This window comes from Schistocerca cancellata, chromosome 1 (genome assembly GCF_023864275.1).
Source record: "Schistocerca cancellata isolate TAMUIC-IGC-003103 chromosome 1, iqSchCanc2.1, whole genome shotgun sequence".
In the NCBI taxonomy this organism is placed as follows: domain Eukaryota; kingdom Metazoa; phylum Arthropoda; class Insecta; order Orthoptera; family Acrididae; genus Schistocerca; species Schistocerca cancellata.
Genome location: NC_064626.1, coordinates 923,010,339 through 923,031,698, shown reverse-complemented (window position 1 = coordinate 923,031,698; position 21,360 = coordinate 923,010,339). Strand labels below are relative to the sequence as shown.

Genomic DNA, 21,360 nt, shown 5'->3' with positions numbered 1-21,360 from the left:
ATGTACTTGAGGACAATATTATGGAAATGGAAGAGGATGTAGATGAAGATGAAATGGGAGATATGATACTGTGTGAAGAGTTTGCCAGAGCACTGAAAGACCTGAATTGTAACAAAGCTCCACGAGTAGACAACATTCCATTAGAACTTCTGACAGCCTTGGGAGTGCCAGTCCTGACAAAACTCTACCATCTGGTGAGCAAGATGTATGAGACAGGCGAAATACCCTCAAACTTCAAGAAGAATATAATAATCCCAATCCCAAAGAAAGCAGGTGTTGACAGATGTGAAAATTACCGAACTATCATTTTAATAAGTCACGGCTGCAAAATACTAACTCGAATTCTATACAGAGGAATGGAAAAACTGGTAGAAGTCAACCTCGGGGAGGATCAGTTTGAATTCCATAGAAATATCAGAACACATGAGGCAATACTGACCCTACGACTTATCTTAGAAGCTAGATTAAGGAAAGGCAAACCTACGATCCTAGCATTTGTAGACTTGGAGAAAGCTTTTGACAATGTTGACTGGAAAACTCTCTTTCAAATTATGAAGGTGGCAGGGGTAAAATACAGGGAGCGAAAAGCTATTTACAATTTGTACAGAAACCAGATGGCAGTTACAAGAGTCGAGGGACGTGAAAGGGAAGCAATGGTTGGGAAGGGAGTGAGACAGGGTTGTAGCCTCTCCCCGATGTTATTCAATCTCTATATTGAGCAAGCAGTGAATGAAACAAAAGAAAAATTCAAAGTAGGTATTAAAAACCATGGAGAAGAAATAAAAACTTTGAGGTTCGCCGATGACACTGTAATTCTGTCAGAGACAGCAAAGGACTTGGAAGAGCAGTTGAACGGAACTGACAGTGTCTTGAAGGGAGGATATAAGATGAACATCAACAAAGGCAAAACAAGGATAATGGAATGTAGTCGAATTAAATTGCGTGATGCTGAGGGAATTAGATTAGGAAATGAGACACTTAAAGTAGTAAAGGAGTTTTGCTATTTGGGGAGCAAAATAACTGATGATGGTCGAAGTAGAGAGAATATAAAATGTAGACTGGCAATGGCAAGGAAAGCGTTTCTGAAGAAGAGAAATTTGTTAACATCGAGTATAGATTTAAGTGTCAGGAAGACGTTTCTGAAAGTATTTGTATGGAGCGTAGCCATGTATGGAAGTGAAACATGGATGATAAATAGTTTGGACAAGAAGAGAATAGAAATTTTCGAAATGTGGTGCTACAGAAGAATACTGAAGATTAGATGGGTAGATCACACAACTAATGAGGAAGTATTGAATAGGATTGGGGAGAAGAGAAGTTTGTGGCACAACTTGACTAGAAGAAGGGATCAGTTGGTAGAACATGTTCTGAGGCATCAAGGGATCACCAGTTTAGTATTGGAGGGCAGCGTGGAGGGTAAAAATCGTAGTGGGAGACCAAGAGATGAATATACCAAGCAGATTCAGAAGTATGTAGGTTGCAGTAGGTACTGGGAGATGAAGAAGCTTGCACAGGATAGAGTAGCATGGAGAGCTGCATCAAACCAGTCTCAGGACTGAAGACCACAACAACAACTGTCGAAGACATTTAGTAGTATAGACAATATAATAAGATGTATACATGTTTGCTTTAATGCTGTTTTTGGTTCTCAAGCTTCTGATTGTGTCATTCAAAGCTAACTATGACTATGTTTACCCGAATTTATCCTGAATATTGCAATATTGTATCTAATTGGATCTTGAGTTGTGGACAGACTCATGCTTAGCTCTGTTTTGGGTATTTGGGTATCTCTGGTCATTGCAGCTGGGTAAGTGTGTACTGAAGGAGTGTGTACAACCATTGATTGAAGCTAGATGCTTCTCAATTGCTCTTTGCATTTGATTGAACTTACTGAAATGATTATGAACTTTATTCGTTTTCTTGTGTCTAAACTTTTTTTTTTTTGCTGGTTTGTACCCAATGTGGTTTGGATTCATGGGTCGATCCCCATATTGTAAGCTTAGGCCCTAATATTTTTCCATTAGTTTGTTCTTTTAGGAGTCAACATATCCTTGAATACTGTTGTTTATTTGGCTGATTGATTCCTACTCATGACAGTACACTTTTGGTGGTCTGTACCAGTCATTGCGAGTTTTTCGAGGCTGCTCCCTTGTATACTCAAGCTCTGAATTTTTTCATCTTTTTTGAAGGTTTGATTGTATAGATCTTAACTTAAAATTTTGTATAGTAGATATTTTTCTTATGTTCTCTGTAACACATTATGTATCAGATACTTCTATACATCAATCTGCTTTCGTAAGCATCATTTTGTACACCGCTTGTCCAACCTTATAGCCTGTCACCAAATATTGTAAACACCCTGTTTCCAAATTTTGGGAGGAGGATATTGTAATGAAACATCCTCCTCTAACATTACCTTTTGTTTATAGAGTTAACCGATATTATGTAAGTTACCGATTCTTGCGTACGTTAAAATTATCTCAGCTGTTGCATTAAAAGAATTCATATGATTTTGTATATGATTTATTATATTTGAGGCTAAAATGTAAAAAAAAAAAATGAAATTAATGTGTTACAACCGATATGTACTAACAGTTAAAATTACTCTTCAATTAAGAATAATTGAAATCACAAAATTTCTGGCATGCTTAAAATTCACATTAGTAATTATGCAATAAAATGCTAATTATTAAATTTGTTTCTGGATTTATTTATGAAATAATGATATAATTTGGTAAATATTCTTCTCCGGTCAAGAAAGTTTGTAAACTCTTTGGAAATTTTGAATACTGCAGAATGTAAAGTCGTGGTGGGCATGCCTCTGATGGAAATGAACATATTTTGCTAAACTTGTTAACAAGACTGTAATTATTGTTTTTTGAATGTGGAATTTGTTAGGTCAGTGTGATTAAGGAGAATATAATAAAGAGACATTCATAGCAACAGGCAACTCTTCAGTTATTTCGCCAGCAAGAACCTAAGAAATCAAAATTTTCATCTGCAAGAATATACTCCTAGACAAGACTGAGCCATCGACAACAACAGTGAGATAATCTTCTCTTGTAATTTAATCAACTTGCAATTTTCAAAAAGTTGTGCAAAGAATGAGAACTTTAGTGGTGATGTGTTGGGGTTTAAGATTACAAAGTGACAGTTGCACTATGATCATGTGTGTGTTTTGAGCTTTGTGAAAACATTTATCCTTTCAGTTACGTCTGCCACTTGTGTAGAAATTATCACTTACCACCACCATCAGCCATAACTTCTCACGATGAATGAAATAAAAATTCACTACACTCACATTTAATGTTTTCATTGGCTATGACATTCTTAGCAGGGTACTCAGAATACTACTGAATGCTCGTTGGTTGTCGAATATTGCTTGGTGATGTGTGCAGAACAAGACTGAACTCTACCTCTATTGCTCATGATTCCAACTACAGCATAAAGTCATCATGCAGACTGGCTTCTGTACATACTGTAAAACTGCATGTTGTATAATGGCTCCAAGCAGAAGCAAATGCAATTAACCATAGTTGTCACATCCTGTCCCCTGTAACTTTAGCTGCTACAGAATTTCACTTTTATAACTTATCATTTTATACTTTTTGTGGGTTTTATATTTTCAGTGTTTTAAAATTTTTAAGATTTAATAACAACAATTCTGTTTTAGATACTCAACACAATTCCACTAATATAATTTTACAAACTTCACGTCTTATTATTAGTAAATCCATTAGTCTGTACTTTAAATGATAATTTTCATATAATTTTACTCTTTATACTTTATAGAACCTTATGGTTGTATACTTTCAATGTTTCACACACAAAGTATTTTAAGACAATTTAGTTTTAGTTACTTGATTCCCACTTTTATAATTGGGGTCTTTTGCAATATTTTGGACAAGATATGTGTATTTCAGTTTCCAAGAAATTAGTGAAAGTGGAATATGAAATGAAAAGTAATTATATGTATTTTCCAAGTATAACAAAGTTAACCACCAGAAATCAATGTACTAAGACTGGTGTAATAGTAAACATGAAAATTGTAAAATTCCTGTTAGGCATGTGATGATTTTTTTCATCTTCCCAGAACAAGAGGAAAGTATTGTCCAAAGTTTGTATCATTTATAGTTGCAACTAGTGTCCATGAATCATATGTGGCAGCATTGCCCAAATTGTTCAAAATGGCTGTACACAGTCTATCTTAACAGGTGGTTCCTAGTCACACGCCTAACAATATAAGCTAATATTTCTGTGCTGAAGCTGTCAAACAGTGCCTTCTAGAAGGAGACCTTCTATGCCCTAGTTTCATCATCATCATCATCATCATCATCATCATCATCATCATCATCATCTGATTCTACTTGAGTGATGAATTCTCATATAATTATGAGAATAATAATAGGGAATAATGGAATATAATAGGGAAAACTGTCTGCAGAGATGAGAAAGCACTGCCAATGTCACCCCATAAACAGGCAGTGGTAATACAGCAAGTCTGCTTCAAGTTGTCAGCGATGAGATAGTAGTTGGTGAAACATCATGCAAGGAAAGATCTAATAACACTGCATGATATCTGTCATGTGACAGGCTTTTTGTGTTCATTATATTAGCATTATTCAAGCATGAGTCTGACAAGTCTACATGGCATCTTAGTTTCACCAAATACACATGATGAGATAGTGGAGACATTTTATATAAACTAACAATGCTATCTTTGTGTGGCCAGATGAGTATGTTCCGACTGACAGTACCAGCATAGTGCCTATTTGTGTGCTGTCTTTTTTGAGAGTTTGAAAAAATATAAACCATTTTTGATCCAGCAGGCACTATGAATCAAGACAAAGGAATGGGTAGTTGAGAATTTAGGTCTGACAGGAGGCATACTATGGTAGTACATGCAGTTGCAATGACTGCTATGCCCAGATGGCTTAGTGGTCAGAGTATCTGCCTAGCAGGCAGGAGACCCAGGTTCATATCCCGATCCGGCACAAATTTTCAACTTTCCTTATTGATTTAATCAGTACCCACTTGCAGCCAATGTTTCTAAATCCTTTTTAGACAACATAGTACATTTCAGGTGAATCAACACCTGACAGGAGGGATAAACTGTTTTTGCTGTTGAGACTCATGGGTATGATATTTAGTTGTTTCAAGTATACTGCTGCCTTATTCCATTTTCAGTGCTCATTTATAGTGTAACTGTGGACCCACTCTGACATCTTTTTTGTGAAGTGTAGGTGTCATCATGGGTTGCCTGATAAATTCATAGAATAAATAAGCTTTTACTCTTTTTTATCATGCTGTTCTGGTACATTTCAATAATTTTTTTAAGCTCTATGGCATTTAAAGTTCCTATAGACAGAGTGTCACATGCCTAATAGCCACACACCTAGCAAACATTTGTATTTATAATACACAAAACTGATAGAAAAATAAAAATAAAATCTCATTTCACAATGAAAGGTTATGTTTATGAGTATTATGCACTATATTTGTAACAAAGTTTTAGATTTTCTTAAATTTACAAAATTTTGTACTTCCACATCATCTCTGTCACACACCTAACAGATGTTAGGTATCGTTAATGGTTATATCTTTACTGTATTAATTGCCATAATTATTTCTAGATTAGAAGATACTTTACAACTATTAAACAGAAGGAACAATGGCCAGTTTAACTATTAAATGTCACATGCCTGACAAAAAATACTGTTAAACTCTCCAATTTACTATTTTCTCTCTTTTACAGTTTTACCCATCATTGGCCAACACTTAATTTTTACATAATTCAGTTTTTTGCAGTTTTAGTACAAGACCCTCGTTTGTTAATGCCATAACATCCCTACCATATGCCTGCCTCCCCCCTTTCCCCCCCAACCCCCCTTGTGTTCTTTCCCTGTTCTCAGTTCCCTTCGATCAATTTTATAATTTTACTATATTATGCCACATACATTTTAACAAGAATTTTTATATAATTGTATTTTTTTATAACTTCAGCAAGACCCCTCATTTTAAACTGAAGAAATCCCTATCCCTAGCATTCCATCTCCCTGCTGCCTTCCCCTCACCCAATCACTCTCACTCTCAGTGTCACTCCATTTTCCCCCATCCCCCCTTTTCTCATCCACCCCACCCATATTAGAACACTATGGAGGGAGGCCTGAGACAAAATGGAGGGCCCTGTTAATGGCTAGCTGCTCTGCTGTGAAAACACTACATGTTCCCTGCAGTAAATGATGTACCATGCCAGTAGGAGAGAAAGTATCCCACCTATTCTATTGTTTTAGAACCATCAGATCATCAGATATTAGCACCCCCAGAGCTCTTTAAGGATGGAACACATAAGTTGTCAGAATATCATAGGGGCATCAGAGACTTTAGGATGCTGGAACAGGTAAGCACTAATCCCTAGGCAAGGGACTATCCAAGAGCAACAGCAGGGGGGGGAGGGGGGGGGGAAGTGGAGGGGGGGTTCAGGAGGAAATACGCAGGGCACATTCCAGGGAGAGTAGATGCAGATCCCAGTAGAGGGAAGTGAGACACATTTCAACCAGCAATCCCACCCAAGGGTGTAGGTCAGGAGGGAGACATTCCTCATTTGCAAAGAGAACAGGGTACACAGGATGGGCAGGGAATCCAATGATGATGGCATGAGAATCCAGGAGGTGCTCCGTCTTATTTGTAGAGTCAAAATCCCTACTTCTTCAAGGAGACTGTCAACAGGACTAGTGCAAATGGCACCGATTGCCAGACAACCCGTAATGATGAACAGGGCCAAGTAGTTTTAGAGCAGAAGCAGCTGCCAAGCCATAAACCTGACAACCATAAGTCTGGACAAAACCAGAGCACAATAAAGGTGGAGAAGAGTAGCATGGACTGTGCCCCAAGATGTGTGGGCCAGGAGGTGGAGAACATTAAGGTTCCAAATGCAGGTAGTCTTCAGGTGGCGAATATGGGGCAACCAAGTCAGCTTTTTATCAGAAATAAGCCCAAGAAATGGGACTGCTACAACATCTAGGTACTGGTTACCTAACTTAAGTTTGGGGTGTACAGTGGGTCAACGGCAAAAGTGCATAACCTGCATTTTGGAAGGAGCAGACTGGAAGGGGGATGGCACATGCAGAGTCCCATTGGATGGTGCCTTTGAGCTGTTACTCAGCAGATGCTACCAAGTGGAAGCACCACCAGATGCAAATATCATCCACAAAAACCAGGTAAACAGAGGCCCAGCAGAGGTCAAAAGCCCATTGATGGCAATGAGGAAGAGAGTGACACTTAACAAACAACCCCATGGGATACCATTCTCCTGGATCCGAGGGGCGCTGAGAAGTCCCAATGCAAACCCAGAAGAGCCAGTAGAATAAAAAAGTCTTGGATAAAAATCTGAAGGAGGTCGCAAAAGCCCCGGTCATGGAGGTTAGCTAAATGCGTTAGTGCCAAGCCATGTCTTGTGTGTGTTACAGGTCAAAGAAGACTGTGATAAGGTGTCAGCATTGAGCAAAAGCCTTTCGGATTGCTGTTTCCACTCTGAGTAAATGGTCTGTTGGAGATCGTCCTTCCCAAAAGCCACACTGATATGGGGACAAAAGGCCCCGCGATTAGAGTACCCAACATAATCTGAAGCTAACTCTGTCCTCTAGCAGTTTACAAAAGGAAGTTGGTCAGGCTAACCAGTTGGTAGCTGTCGAGAGACGTTAAGTTCTTCCCGAGCTTAAGTATAGGGATAACTATGGTGTCTCGCCATTTCGAGGGGAAGACACCCAAGAGCCAAATGCGGTTGAAGAACCTGAGTAGATGTTGCCTTTGGGCAACATCCAAGTGTTGGATCTTCTGTTTGTGGACAGAATCCGGACCTGGAGCTGTGTAATGTGAAGAGGTAAGAGCCTGCAAGAATTTCCATTCAGTGAAGGATTCATTACGGAATTCGGCTTGGTGGGGTTGAAACAGAGAGGGGTGTGTTGAACTCTGCGTTTCTGCCAGAGAAAGGTAGCAGGATAGGGGGTAAAAAACGCCAATGCTGTCGCAAAATGCGTCGCGAGATGTTCTGCAAGAACTGATGGATCAGACCCTGGACAGTTTCATCCACATACAATGACATGCGCAGTGGCATATGTGCATGTGTTTACAAAATGTGTCGTGAATACAGTTAATAGTACAGAAGAAATTATGTCGTGCCTGATTCAGTACTGCATGAAGAGCAGGAAAGCAGTAAGCAAACATACAGCCTTACTTTCATCATTTTTGTAGGGGCTGCCAGTGAGGAAAAATGTCAAAGGTTTGAAGTTAGGTGTAAAGTTTGTCACAAGTCGCTAAGTGCTCTGATTCTCCCCCCCCCCCCCTCCCTCCCCCTCCCCCTACCCATTCCCAATCATTTGACAGGTAGGTGGCTCTTACCCACAGCCACAGCCACTGTCACTGTCACCTGACAGTTAGGTGTGTATTTAACAAGTTTGGCTGAAATCCGTGCAGTGGTTTAGGAGGAGGTGTTGCAAACACACACACCACTTTTTATGATATGTCCTAAGCATGGATATGCATGATACAAAGTACGGTGCGCGTGTGTAGTGGGAGGAGTACATGGGAAGATGCTCTTACAGTCGTTTCACAAGCTGTAACCACCACATGCGTTAATGCAAGTATTTGAAATGAAAATTTAGGTATTGGTAATTTATGGATATAAGTTACGTATTTGAGCCCCTTGCCTCTTCAGTATGGTGCAGACGTAAACCATGCGCTTCACTATCGGTTAATTTGTTACCACAACCAGATTTTCTGCTTCGACACTCGTTTGTTTCAAGTCACAACCAATTTGTCACCTTCCAATTAACAGATCTCGGGCTGCTCTACAGGCCCGTCCATCACCACCAAGATTTCATGGAGGAGGGGTCCTACACACAACTTAGCCAATTTATGTAATCAGTGCTACAGTGTCAAAATAGAGGTACCAGTAATAGAAATGATTTAAAAATAATTTAGTTTCGTGACCGAAATCTATCCTTTTTGCTTTTACGCCATCAAAGTTTCATTTTACTATCCCCGGATTGAGAACCACTGCGCCAGATTGTTGCCCGAGAAGGGCGGGGAGAGGCTATCAGCAGCACGTTTATTTCGAAGATTTACGAAACAGATGTGAAATGTCACAAAAATATCCTTTGTTGAGCTTTCTACTAGTCACTACGCACGATAAGCTCTGCTTTACCTTTAAATGATACTGAGTTGATAACTCAGTCTAGTGGGACAGGATGAGACATCGGTTCTTTTCAAAGGAGGCTCCCGCTGCCCCTGGCTGGGTACGCCATGGCACACGCAAAGGATACAGTACCACCGGCTTCTCCAAATGAACATAAAAGAAGTTCGTGTGAATCAATACTTCTAACAGATTTTTCGCTTTTCAATCGACCAAGCTTAGTACCAGAGTGACTTTCTGAACGACCGGACGACTTCAGGCAACGGAAAAAAAGAATCCGCTCGCAGCACAGTAGGACGGGGACAGAGCCCATCACCTCAAATTACGCATGAAAGTCTATGGGCCATCCGAATACCGCCAAATTATGATAATCACGAGCCGATGTCGGTTATTCGAAATACAAGTTGCAACGTTTCTTTACAGCAAATGTAAACTAAATTGTGGTTCACGAATATGACTACTTGAAGACATCACTCAACAACAAAGACCGACTTTTAAACGTCAACAAAGACTGAAAGGAACTAATGTAGACTATCAAAACTCCAGGCATTTCATTTCACGATTACTGGGTCTTTCGCAGACGAACGTAGCACCTCGTACCGTATGTAACAGCGATAGCTCTAATCTCACTGCGCGAACAGTCGTGAAAACAGAAGCGTCAAATGTGTAAGCGAGCAGTGTCTCCATGTAAGTACACACTTCCTCGCTGATTCGGACTAAAGTTTTCCGGCAGAAATTTCATTTATGTGGCGCTGGTGTAGCAAGCGGTTGCGCCGTGGCGCTTCCGTTTATTCATATTACCGAAGTATTTTATTTAGGTGAATCCACTTCTATACATCTAAATGGTAAATAAATGATGCTGGTATTTACTTTAAGAATAGCATGCGCATAAAACAGTTGCAGGTAACGTTGATAACAGCCGCGAGGGTCGCGCCCTCTGCCGTTGAATGCACAATGTCGTGCGCCTGAATCCTATAAATTCCCGCCTCAGCGAAATCTGAAAGTAGTCTTGTGGTGGTCCTCTATTACTTGTAACTACTGTGATTGTAAGTATGTGGATATGACTTTGATTACGGGTAGCTGAATTCTGCAACATTTCGGTGATAAACATATGTTTTTATTATTAGCTTTAAGAGACAACATGCCTGAACCAGTGGCTTTTAATCGTGAAGAAGGAAAGCTAGCCCAGGCTGAGAGCTCTGTTCCGGTAGCACCTGCTGCTGTACCAATCCAGCAGCCTGTAGCTGGGGAGGTACCAGAGCAGACATACAAGACGGCTGAGCTGCTGAAACGCTGGCCAGCAGTAGTAACTGCTTTCCAGAAAAGCAGAGACGCTTATTGCTCTGTAAAGCAAAAGGCCAGTGTCATCACCTGGTCACTTAACTTGACCGAAAAAGTTGTCGGCTCGGTTCTCAAACTTGTAGAAACCAAAGTGAGTAGCTTGGTGCCGATTATTCAGAATGTAGACAAAGCAGTCAGCGAAGGCGTGGTAGTAATAGAGAAGGAATTTCCTGCAGTGAGGGAGTCGCCGGAAAAGGTAACAGCTAGTAAATGTAAACTTGAACAGTTCCGTGAAAACTGAAAACTGTATAACAAATCTTTCTCCTTTTCAGCTGTACAATGCTATCACGCAACAGATAATAAAAATTATTCGTCCCGCGCTGGATAAAACTGAAGCTGTGAGCGAAATAGGCAGGAAGAAACTTAACAGGGCTGGTAAAATAATAATGAAGAAATATTACAACTTGATCAGGATCGTGGACAGCTGGATGGACAAACTGGAGAAAAAACTGAATGTGGCAGCACCTGGTGAGTTCTCTAACGCGGAGTAGACATCAGATTCGTAGCATACATAATGTTTGTAATCTGCCAAACACTTAATATTTGGAATCGTGGTTTATCACGCACAAATTTATAACGAGTGAAGTTATTTCAACAATAACTTGTAACTTATATACTGGTGACTTTATTTACCATACGTTCTGTAGTTTGTCACGTAAAAAATATTTCCTCCACCGTAAGCGTGACAAAAGCGACAGCATTAACACTTCCAGCCAATGTTGTCCAAACGCAGCTGTCATGTCACTGTAGCAGTGTAGATGTTGAAAGCAGGTGGCGTTTGCGTTACCTGTCGTGTTCGCTTGTTCAGGTGTAGAGACGGCTGTAGCCGAGACGTCTTCGGCGTTATTGGCACCAGATGAGACCACCATGCCCACAGCCGGCCCGACCCTGAATCCCCCGGCGGGTCGGGTGCGACAGACGCTGACACTCTGCAGCCGTGCCGCCACGGCGCTGGCGGTCTTCCAAGTGGGCGCAGCTTTCTCCCTGCTGTCTCGTGCGCCGTTCGTGGGCCGCTTCTTCAGAGAGGTGGAGGCGCCCGCATCTTCGTCATCTTCGTCCTCCAGCGGCGCGTCATTCGCCAGGCTCCCTACGCCAACGCCTTCGGAGGAGCGGCCGCTGTCCAGGCATCTATCCATGCAGTCGCTGCACCCGGAGCAATTTATTTCCCTGCCGCAAGAGTGACCACCACCAGACGTCTTTCCGTAACTCGAATCTTCAATTACTTAAGCTACTCTACATAACTGTTTTAAGTTAATTATCGGTGAAATAAAAAAAAATTCGTACTTGTGTGCATTACTCCTCACCTACATTATGCCATGTTCTCAAAGTTTCGTATAACAAGTGTTGAAAACTAAGGGTTTTGATAAGGGCAAAAAATACTATTGCCTCTTCTGTAGAGGAGGCTTGCCTTTACCAGCAACATTTAGCTAGGTTACGCTACAAAGTTAGGGGCCACTCAGAAATGTGACATGAATTTGGTTTTTGGAGCTCCTCTTTGTTAGTCATACCCTCTCCTTGTCTAACGCAGCAAGTTTTGCAGTTTTAAATCTAAAAAGTAAATTAAAATACTGCTTCCAAAATTATTTAATTCTTAATGAAATCAAATAAATGGAATGTTCCAAAAAGTGCGAAACATAACAAATCGAAGGGTGCCAAATTCATGTCATTAAACACGTTCCTCTTTGCCTGCTAATTAGGATAGCAGGCACATCGTTTTCGATTTGCATTACATTGGTAGCATTCCACGCAATCTTCATCCAATTGAGTCATTCTTCATCAGAGACGTTCCCTGGCACGTCTAGCTGCAATTAATGGATGAATCTTCGTAAAGGGCAACACATCTTGTTGGCTCTGGTGTGATTGCATGCATTTGTTTAATGGCACCGTATGATGAAAAATATAGGCCCCAAAGACCATACGATCGTTTAAATAAGCATGATTCGAAACTGGGGCAATAGTCATCGTATGGAACTTGCTTCAAATGTGACGATGCTCGGAGATACAAAGATAACTGTAGTAACAGCAGAGTAAATTTAAGTCGTCTTAGTCCACCGTACAGACCACTCTTAAGTTTGTGTAATCAAAACAGGTGATAGTAAAAAAAAACAAAATCCTAAGAGACATTAGGCGCAGCCTAGATAGTCACACAGCAACACGCGGCAACCTTGCATTTTATAACTTGAAAAAAAAAAAAAAAAATTGTAATCTGCGTACCAAGTAGCATTTTTCGACGTCCTATCCTGTGCGATATCCAATCTGGTTTCTGCTGACACGTTTTCGGCTACTACAGGAAAATCAATGGCCAAATAGCTCCAAATATTAGCCAGCACGATGCCTGCGTTCTCAAATTCCAATTTTTCTAGCTCAGTGTCAGTAGCAATTAAGATGTGAACCGAAATTGTGATCTTTTAACACGACTAAAAGGCGCCTTTCTGTTAAAGGCACTTCCTGGAGCATTTGTGCCAGTGTAAATAGCGTCAAAGTAAAAAAAAAGATTCTTTAAAAATGTTGTACAGCTGATATAACTCGTTCCTATCGTTGATTTTCGTAGGTATCACCATCGCAAACCGAAAAAAAAGATGGATTTCTTAAAACCCTATCGAAGTCTCATTAAGTTTTATAAAGCTGGTAACTCAGGAAGTGCATACGTCTGTGTCATGAGTCGCTGCGTTAGAGAGAGAAAGTTTTCGATTACAAATCGCTACGAATGCAAGCCCACAGTGTATCACAGATTCAGGTTTCCCTTCACCATATTTCTTTATTAAAATACCAGCATAAGCAAAGGCAATAACTTCATCAGCTACCACGAAATAGTGATCCGGTAATTTTACACTGTGCTCAAGGTGCATTAAATTGGTGCTTAATCATTTGCTGCTGCAGTACCTAACGTCATATGTGCTGTGTCATCCAAACTTAAAAGTACTTGATCAGAACCCAAAATTGAAACCAATGATTCAAGGTTTCTTATAGTAGCTGTACGGAATTTGCCATCTTTATGCTTTACATGAATCGTAGTCTGATTTGCACAATTTAAAACGAATTTCTCTCTCTCTCTCTCTCTCTCTCTCTCTCTCTCTCTCTCTCTCTCTCTCTCTCTCTCTCTCTCTCTCTCTCTCTCTCTCTCTCTCTCTCCCCCCCCCCTCCCTCCACTGTATTGACTTGTCTGGGAAGGAGTCTTTACCTATAACCTTTATCGGAGCTGAAGTGAGTTGGAATTAGAGTACTTTCAAAAATTACTAATTTTTTGAGTCAGGACTTTTTTTCTGTCGTTCGGCTGACAATTGAACGTAGCTGGGATATTCTTTTTTCCAATTTGCCACGGAACACTAAATATATTTTTAGCAGTAGAGGACGAACTGTTAAAATAATATAAAACTAAAACTTTTAAGCCCATGCGCTCTAGTTATTCTGATGGTTTTGACGACGAAGATATTTTCGAACAAAAAATTTATAGGTCTTGCTTTCTTTTTCGTCAGTCCCATTTGCAATCGCCTTGTATATTTTATCTTTTTCAGCGTAAGTTGCATTGTATATTTCATATATTTTGCGGTAAAGAATACCTAAATCACTTTCGTTACTCATTTTAAATTTGTTAAATAAATTGAAAATCACAATATAGCAGAACGAAAAAAAGTCCATACCTCAGCGAATCTCAAATTTCTAACGAGTGATATAAACAATTCAACATAGACGAAATTAGAGCGGTGGCGGTTTTGCCGAAGACTTCAAAGGCAGCCGACGCGCGGCACCTTAGGTACAGCGAGCGGCCGCCACTTGCCAAAAAGTGATACAACCAAATTTAAAGCTCAGTAAATAATATAGATAAATTGATAATTTTTTAAAATTTTTCGTTCAAGTTGGAATTTTGAAGTTTGGAGCTGTAACACAGAACTTGATACATGTAACCCCACGAAGATTGTGACTTCCCCACCTTCCTTGTCGATGTACTCTTTGTTGAAACCTCTCTCCCCTTGATGTGTGACGTAATTTATGTTCAAAATGTTAAAATGTGTGTGAAATCTTATAGGACTTAACTGCTAAGGTCATCAGTCCCTAAGCTTACACACTACTTAACCTAAATTATCCTAAGGACACACACACACACACACACACACACACACACACACACGCACGCACACGCCCCAGGGAAGACTCGAACCTCCGCCGGGACCAGCCGCACAGTCCATGACTGCAGCGCCCATAGACCGCATAGACCGCTCGGCTAATCCCGCGCGGCGGTAATTTATGAATTGCCCGTTATGTGCAGTCAGTTGCGAGGTTGAGACGTGGAACAGATTGCGAAATATTCAAACGAGTTACTACGGAAGGGATTTGAGCCAGTGGTCAAACATAAACCATGGCAGACATTAAACTGCTAAATCGCAAACCTTTCGAAGATAGTTTGAATGCTAATATGATCTAACTTAGCTACTACGAAGTACTGCACACCTCTACCAAAAGCAAAGTTATTCACTTGTTTGTCTTTTATTTCTTTGTCGACCACTCAGGACATCCAATACAACTGCTTGAAAAGTTCCAGTAAAAAAGAGATGCAGAAAACTTTATCTCCTGATAGCGTGGTGTGTTAAGGAGTTCAATACTTAAGCACCAAAACAACGAAAAGTATTAATATGTACAACGATCCCTAATCTGTAAATACACGAGCTGTTGTTGTTGTTGTTGTTGTTGTTGTGGTCTTCAGTCCTGAGACTGGTTTGATGCAGCTCTCCAAGCTACCCTATCCTGTGCAAGCTTCTTCATCTCCCAGTACCTACTGCAACCTACATCCTTCTGAATCTGCTTCGTGTATTCATCTCTTGGTCTCCCTCTACGATTTTTACCCTCCACGCTGCCCTCCAATACTAAATTGGTGATCCCTTGATGCCTCAGAACATGTTCTACCAACCGATCCCTTCTTCTGGTCAAGTTGTGCCACAAACTCCTCTTCTCCCCAATCCTATTCAATACCTCCTCATTAGTTATGTGATATACCCATCTAATCTTCAGCATTCTTCTGTAGTACCATATTTCGAAAGCTTCTATTCTCTTCTTGTCCAAACTACAGTGTGTTTCAAAAATGTCCGGTATATTTGAAACGGCAATAAAAACTAAACGAGCAGCGATAGAAATACACCGTTTGTTGTAATATGCTTGGGACAACAGTACATTTTCAGGCGGACAAACTTTCGAAATTACAGTAGTTACAATTTTCAACAACAGATGGCGCTGCAAGTGATGTGAAAGATATAGAAGACAACGCAGTCTGTGGGTGCGCCATTCTGTACGTCGTCTTTCTGCTGTAAGCGTGTGCTGTTCACAACGTGGAAGTGTGCTGTAGACAACATGGTTTATTCCTTAGAACAGAGGATTTTTCTGGTGTTGGAATTCCACCGCCTAGAACACAGTGTTGTTGCAACAAGACGAAGTTTTCAACGGAGGTTTAATGTAACCAAAGGACCGAAAAGCGATACAATAAAGGATCTGTTTCAAAAATTTCAACGGACTGGGAATGTGACGGATGAACGTGCTGGAAAGGTAGGGCGACCGCGTACGGCAACCACAGAGGGCAACGCGCAGCTAGTGCAGCAGGTGATCCAACAGCGGCCTCGGGTTTCCGTTCGCCGTGTTGCAGCTGCGGTCCAAATGACGCCAACGTCCACGTATCGTCTCATGCGCCAGAGTTTACACCTCTATCCATACAAAATTCAAACGCGGCAACCCCTCAGCGCCGCTACCATTGCTGCACGAGAGACATTCGCTAAGGATATAGTGCACAGGATTGATGACGGCGATATGCATGTGGGCAGCATTTGGTTTACTGACGAAGCTTATTTTTACCTGGACGGCTTCGTCAATAAACAGAACTGGCGCATATGGGGAACCGAAAAGCCCCATGTTGCAGTCCCATCGTCCCTGCATCCTCAAAAAGTAATGGTCTGGGCCGCCATTTCTTCCAAAGGAATCATTGGCCCATTTTTCAGATCCGAAACGATTACTGCATCACGCTATCTGGACATTCTTCGTGAATTTGTGGCGGTACAAACTGCCTTAGACGACACTGCGAACACCTCGTGGTTTATGCAAGATGGTGCTCGGCCACATCGCACGGCCGACGTCTTTAATTTCCTGATCGTGTGATTGCTTTGGGCTATCCGAAACATACAGGAGGCGGCGTGGACTGGCCTCCCTATTCGCCAGACGTGAACCCCTCTGTGACTTCTTTCTGCGGGGACACTTGAAAGACCAGGTGTACCGCAAGAATCCAGAAACAATTGAACAGCTGAAGCAGTACATCTCATCTGCATGTGAAGCCATTCCGCCAGACACGTTGTCAAAGGTTTCGGGTAATTTCATTCAGAGACTACGCCATATTATTGCTATGCATGGTGGATATGTGAAAAATATCGTACTATAGAGTTTCCCAGACCGCAGCGCCATCTGTTGTTGAAAATTGTAACTACTGTAATTTCGAAAGTTTGTCTGCCTGAAAATGTACTGTTGTCCGAAGCATATTGCAACAAACGGTGTATTTCTATCGCTGCTCGTTTAGTTTTTATTGCCGTTTCAAATATACCGGTCATTTTTGAAACACCCTGTATTTATCGTCCACGTTTCACTTCCATACAAATACTTTCAGAAACGTCTTCCTGACACTAAAATCTATACTCGATGTTAACAAATTTCTCTTCTTCAGAAACGCTTTCCTTGCCATTGCCAGTCTACATTTTATATCCTCTCTACTTCGACCATCATCAGTTGTTTTGCTCCCCAAATAGCAAAACTCCTTTACTACTTTAAGTGTCTCATTTCCTAGTCTAATTCCCTCAGCATCAACTGACTTAATTCGACTACATTCCATTATCCTCGTTTTGCTTTTGTTGATGTTCATCTTATATCCTCCTTTCAAGACACTGTCCATTCCGTTCAACTGCTCTTCCAAGTCATTTGCTGTCTCTGACAGAATTACAATGTCATCGGCGAACCTCAAAGTTTTTATTTCTTCTCCTTGTATTTTAATACCTACTCCGAATTTACTTTTGTTTCCTTCACTGCTTGCTCAATATACAGATTGAACAAAATGGGGGAGACGCTACAACCCTGTCTCACTCCCTTCCCAACCACTGTTTCCCTTTCATGTCTCTCGACTCTTATAACTGCCATCTGGTTTCTGTACAAATTGTAAATTGCCTTTCGCTCCCTGTATTTTACCCCTGCCACCTTCAGAATTTGAAAGAGAGTATTCCAGTCAACAGTGTCAAAAGCTTTCTCTAAGTCTACAAATGATAGAAACATACGTTTGCCTTTTCTTAATCTAACTTCTAAAATAAGTCGTAGGGTCAGTATTGCCTCACGTGTTCCCATATTTCTACGGAATCCAAACCGATCTTCCCCGAGGTCGGCTTCTACCAGTTTTTCCATTCGTCTCTAAAGAATTCGCGTGAGTATTTTGCAGCCGTGACTTATTAAACTGATAGCTCGGTAATTTTCACATCTGTCAACGCCTGTTTTCTTTGGGATTGGAATTATTATATTCTTCTTGAAGTCTGACGGTATTTCGCCTGTCTCATACAATTTGCTCACCAGATGGTAGAGTTTTGTCAGGACTAGCTCTCCCAAGGCTGTCAGTAGTTCTAATGGAATGTTGTCTACTCCCGGGGCCTTGTTTCGACTTAGGCCTTTCAGTGCTCTGTCAAACTCTTCACGCAGTATCATATCTCCCAGTTCATCTTCATCTACATCCTCTTCCATTTCTATAACATTGCCCTCAAGTACATCGTCCTTGTATAGACCCTCCATATACCCCTTCCACCTTTCTGCTTTCCCTTCTTTGCTTAGAACTGGGTTTGCATCTGAGCTCTTGATATTCATACAAGTGGTCCTCTTTTCTCCAAAGGTCTCTTTAATTTTCCTGTAGGCAGTATTTATCTTACCCCTAGTGAGATAAGCCTCTACATCCTTACATTTGTCCTCTAGCCATCCCTGCTTAGCCATTTTGCACTTCCTGTCGATCTCATTTTTGAGACGTTTGTATTCCGTTTTGCCTGCTTCATTTGCTGAATTTTTATATTTTCTCCTTTCGTCAATTAAATTCAATATTTCTTCTGTCACCCAAGGATTTCTACTAGCTCTCGTCTTTTTACCCACTCGATCCTCTGCTTCCTTCACTACTTCATCCCTCAAAGCTACCCACTCTTCTTCTACTGTATTTCTTTCCCCTATTCTTGTCAATTTTTCCCTTATGCTCTCCCTGAAACTCTCTACAACCCCTGGTTTAGTCAGTTTATCCAGGTCCCATCTCCTTAAAATCCCGCCTTTTTGCAGTTTCTTCAGTTTTAATCTACAGTTCACAACCAATAGATTGTGGTCGGAGTCCACATCTGCCCCTGGAAATATCTTACAATTTAAAACCTGGTTCCTAAATCTCTGTCTTACCATTACATAATCTATCTGAAAGCTGTCAGTATCTCCACGCTTCTTCCATGAATACAACCTTCTTTTATGATTCTTGAACCAAGTGTTAGCTGTGATTAAGTTGTGCTCTGTGCAAAATTCCACCAGGCTGCTTCCTCTTTCATTTCTTACCCCCAATCCATATTCACCTACTACTTTTCCTTCTCTTCCTTTTCCTACTATCGAATTCCAGTCACTCATGACTATTAAATTTTCGTCTTCCTTCACTATCTGAATAATTTCTTTTATCTCATCATGTATTTCTTCAATTTCTTCGTCATCTGCTGAGCTAGTTGGCATATAGACTTGTACAACTGTCGTAGGCGACGGCTTCGTGTCGATCTTGGCTACAACAATGCTGTGCAATTTGTAGTAGCTTACCCGCATTCCTATTGTTTTATTCATTATTAAACCTACTCCTGCATTACCGCTATTTGATTTTATATTTATAACCCGTATTCACCTGACCAAAAGTCTTGTTCCTCCTGCCACCGAACTTCACTAACTCCCACTATATCCAACTTTAACCTATCCATTTCCCTTTTTAAATTTTCTAACCTACCTGCCCGATTAAGGGATCTGACATTCTACACTCCGATCCGTAAAACGCCAGTTTTCTTTCTCCTGATAACGGCATCCTCTTGAGTAGTCCCCACCCAGAGATCTGAATGGGGGACTATTTTACCTCCGGAATGTTTTACCCAAGAGGATGCCATCATCATTTAACCATACAGTAAATCTGCATGCCCTCGGGAAAAACTACGGCTGTAGTTTCCCCTTGCTTCCAGCCGTTCGCAGTACCAGCACAGCAAGGCCGTTTTGGTTAGTGTTACAAGGCCAGATCAGTCAGTCATCCAGACTTGCCCCTGCAACTACTGAAAAGGCTGCTGCCCCTCTTCCGGAACCATACTTTTGTCTGGCCTCTCAACAGATACCCCTCTGTTGTGGTTGCACCTACAGTACTACCGCTATCTGTATCGCTGAGGCACGCAAGCCTTCCCAGCAACGGCAAGGTCTATGGTTCATAGGGGATGGGAGGGGGTGAGGAGGAGGGAAAAATAGAGCGACAGTTGGCACTGTTTAATGTGTCTCACAAGGGAAGGCCACGACGTTCATATTTACTGCACACTTCTAAAAGTCCTTTGGAACAACATAATGTGCAAACAGTGAGGGGTACTACTTTGGTGATTTCGAGAAAATCAAAATAGAAGTTTTACGCTTCAGTGATGTACCGGGTGTTGCAACCCCGAACTGGAGCCGGCGGTGGTTGAATGGGTAGCGTTCAAGCTCCGTAACGGCTGGCTCAAGTCCGCCTCTTTTCTTAAAAAAAAAAAAAAAAAAAAAAAAAAAAAAAAATTCGCACTCATTACATTTAAAAAGTAGTATGATGAAAAGACCCGTGCATTTGCGTGAACTTTTATCGAATTTACAGTGTTATTTGGTTGTTTGCTAATTTGTATTATACGCAAATATATTTATAACTATCGACAAGCAAACGACTAGACCCACAAGATTTTCTTGAAATTGTATGCCAGTCGTGTTTTCGGAAATCCCTTATACCTGCATTCGGATAAGATACCGAGAACCCCTTTGCTCCTGGGCGCTTCGATCTGCAGACGCATGTTTCAAGGTCGAGGGACAGGCTTGGAAAGCCAGAGTCAAACATCGATAAATAAAGCTATAAATAACTTCATTGAACGATACAATGAAATTACAATATGCCAGAATGCGAGGGTAATGTACAATTAATTGTCGGATGTGCTTTCGACGTTACAAATCTCAGAATGTAATTCTTCATACAGGCGGAAAACATAAATTAAAACGGCACCTATTACACCGAATGTATGTAGTTTTCCCGTATGCTCAAAGTAGGTTCAGAGCTACTAAGGAAAAGCAAAGCCCATTGACATTTTGAAAAATTTCTCTTTCTTCAGACAGTTTGGATCCAAACCACTTGCAACGCTACATTTTCGTAAATATCGGTGTACAACTGAATGTACCTTAACGGCATCCGTCAGTGAAGCAATTTCTCGCTCGTTGCCAATAAAATCTGAACAAGTCTGAAGGCACTTGATAAAGTTTTTATCTTGCCTATATAAACAAATGTTGCATAATACGAAAAATTAGTAAACAGTGAAATAAAATTGGAAATTCTATAAAAGTTCATGCAAATACACGTCCCTTAATATGATATGTACGAAATAATAAGACTACTGTTGGAAAAAATACAAATTAAAAAAAAATCAACAGGACTCAGTCGACTGAACGCTTCCCACTTATCTACTGTCAGCTCCAGTTCAAGGCTGCAACACACTGGTGCATTGTTGATGCATAAAACTTCTCTTGCTATTTTGTCAAAATGGCCGAAGTAGTAC

General features: G+C 40.9%; 2 protein-coding genes across 2 annotated transcripts in view; both read left to right on the top strand.

The window, feature by feature from the left end:
* LOC126191336 (E3 ubiquitin-protein ligase RNF103-like) overlaps nt 1-21,360 on the top strand; it is a 428,517-nt gene that overhangs the window by 191,734 nt on the left and 215,423 nt on the right. The gene's annotated exons all lie outside the window — the stretch shown is intronic.
* Nucleotides 10,102-11,942, top strand: LOC126191367 (uncharacterized). The gene is made up of 4 exons (XM_049932216.1): nt 10,102-10,239; nt 10,321-10,730; nt 10,807-11,002; nt 11,343-11,942. Exons 2-4 carry the CDS (start codon nt 10,335-10,337, stop codon nt 11,714-11,716), a joined length of 966 nt encoding a protein of 321 aa, XP_049788173.1. The 5' UTR covers nt 10,102-10,239; nt 10,321-10,334; the 3' UTR covers nt 11,717-11,942.

Coding starts and splice junctions, on each gene's coding strand:
- LOC126191367 (XM_049932216.1), top strand. CDS start 10,335: ATGCCTGAACCAGTGGCTTTTAATCGTGAAGAAGGAAAGCTAGCCCAG. Junction 10,731..10,806: donor TGAGGGAGTCGCCGGAAAAG/GTAACAGCTAGT, acceptor TCTCCTTTTCAG/CTGTACAATGCTATCACGCA. Junction 11,003..11,342: donor ACTGAATGTGGCAGCACCTG/GTGAGTTCTCTA, acceptor TCGCTTGTTCAG/GTGTAGAGACGGCTGTAGCC.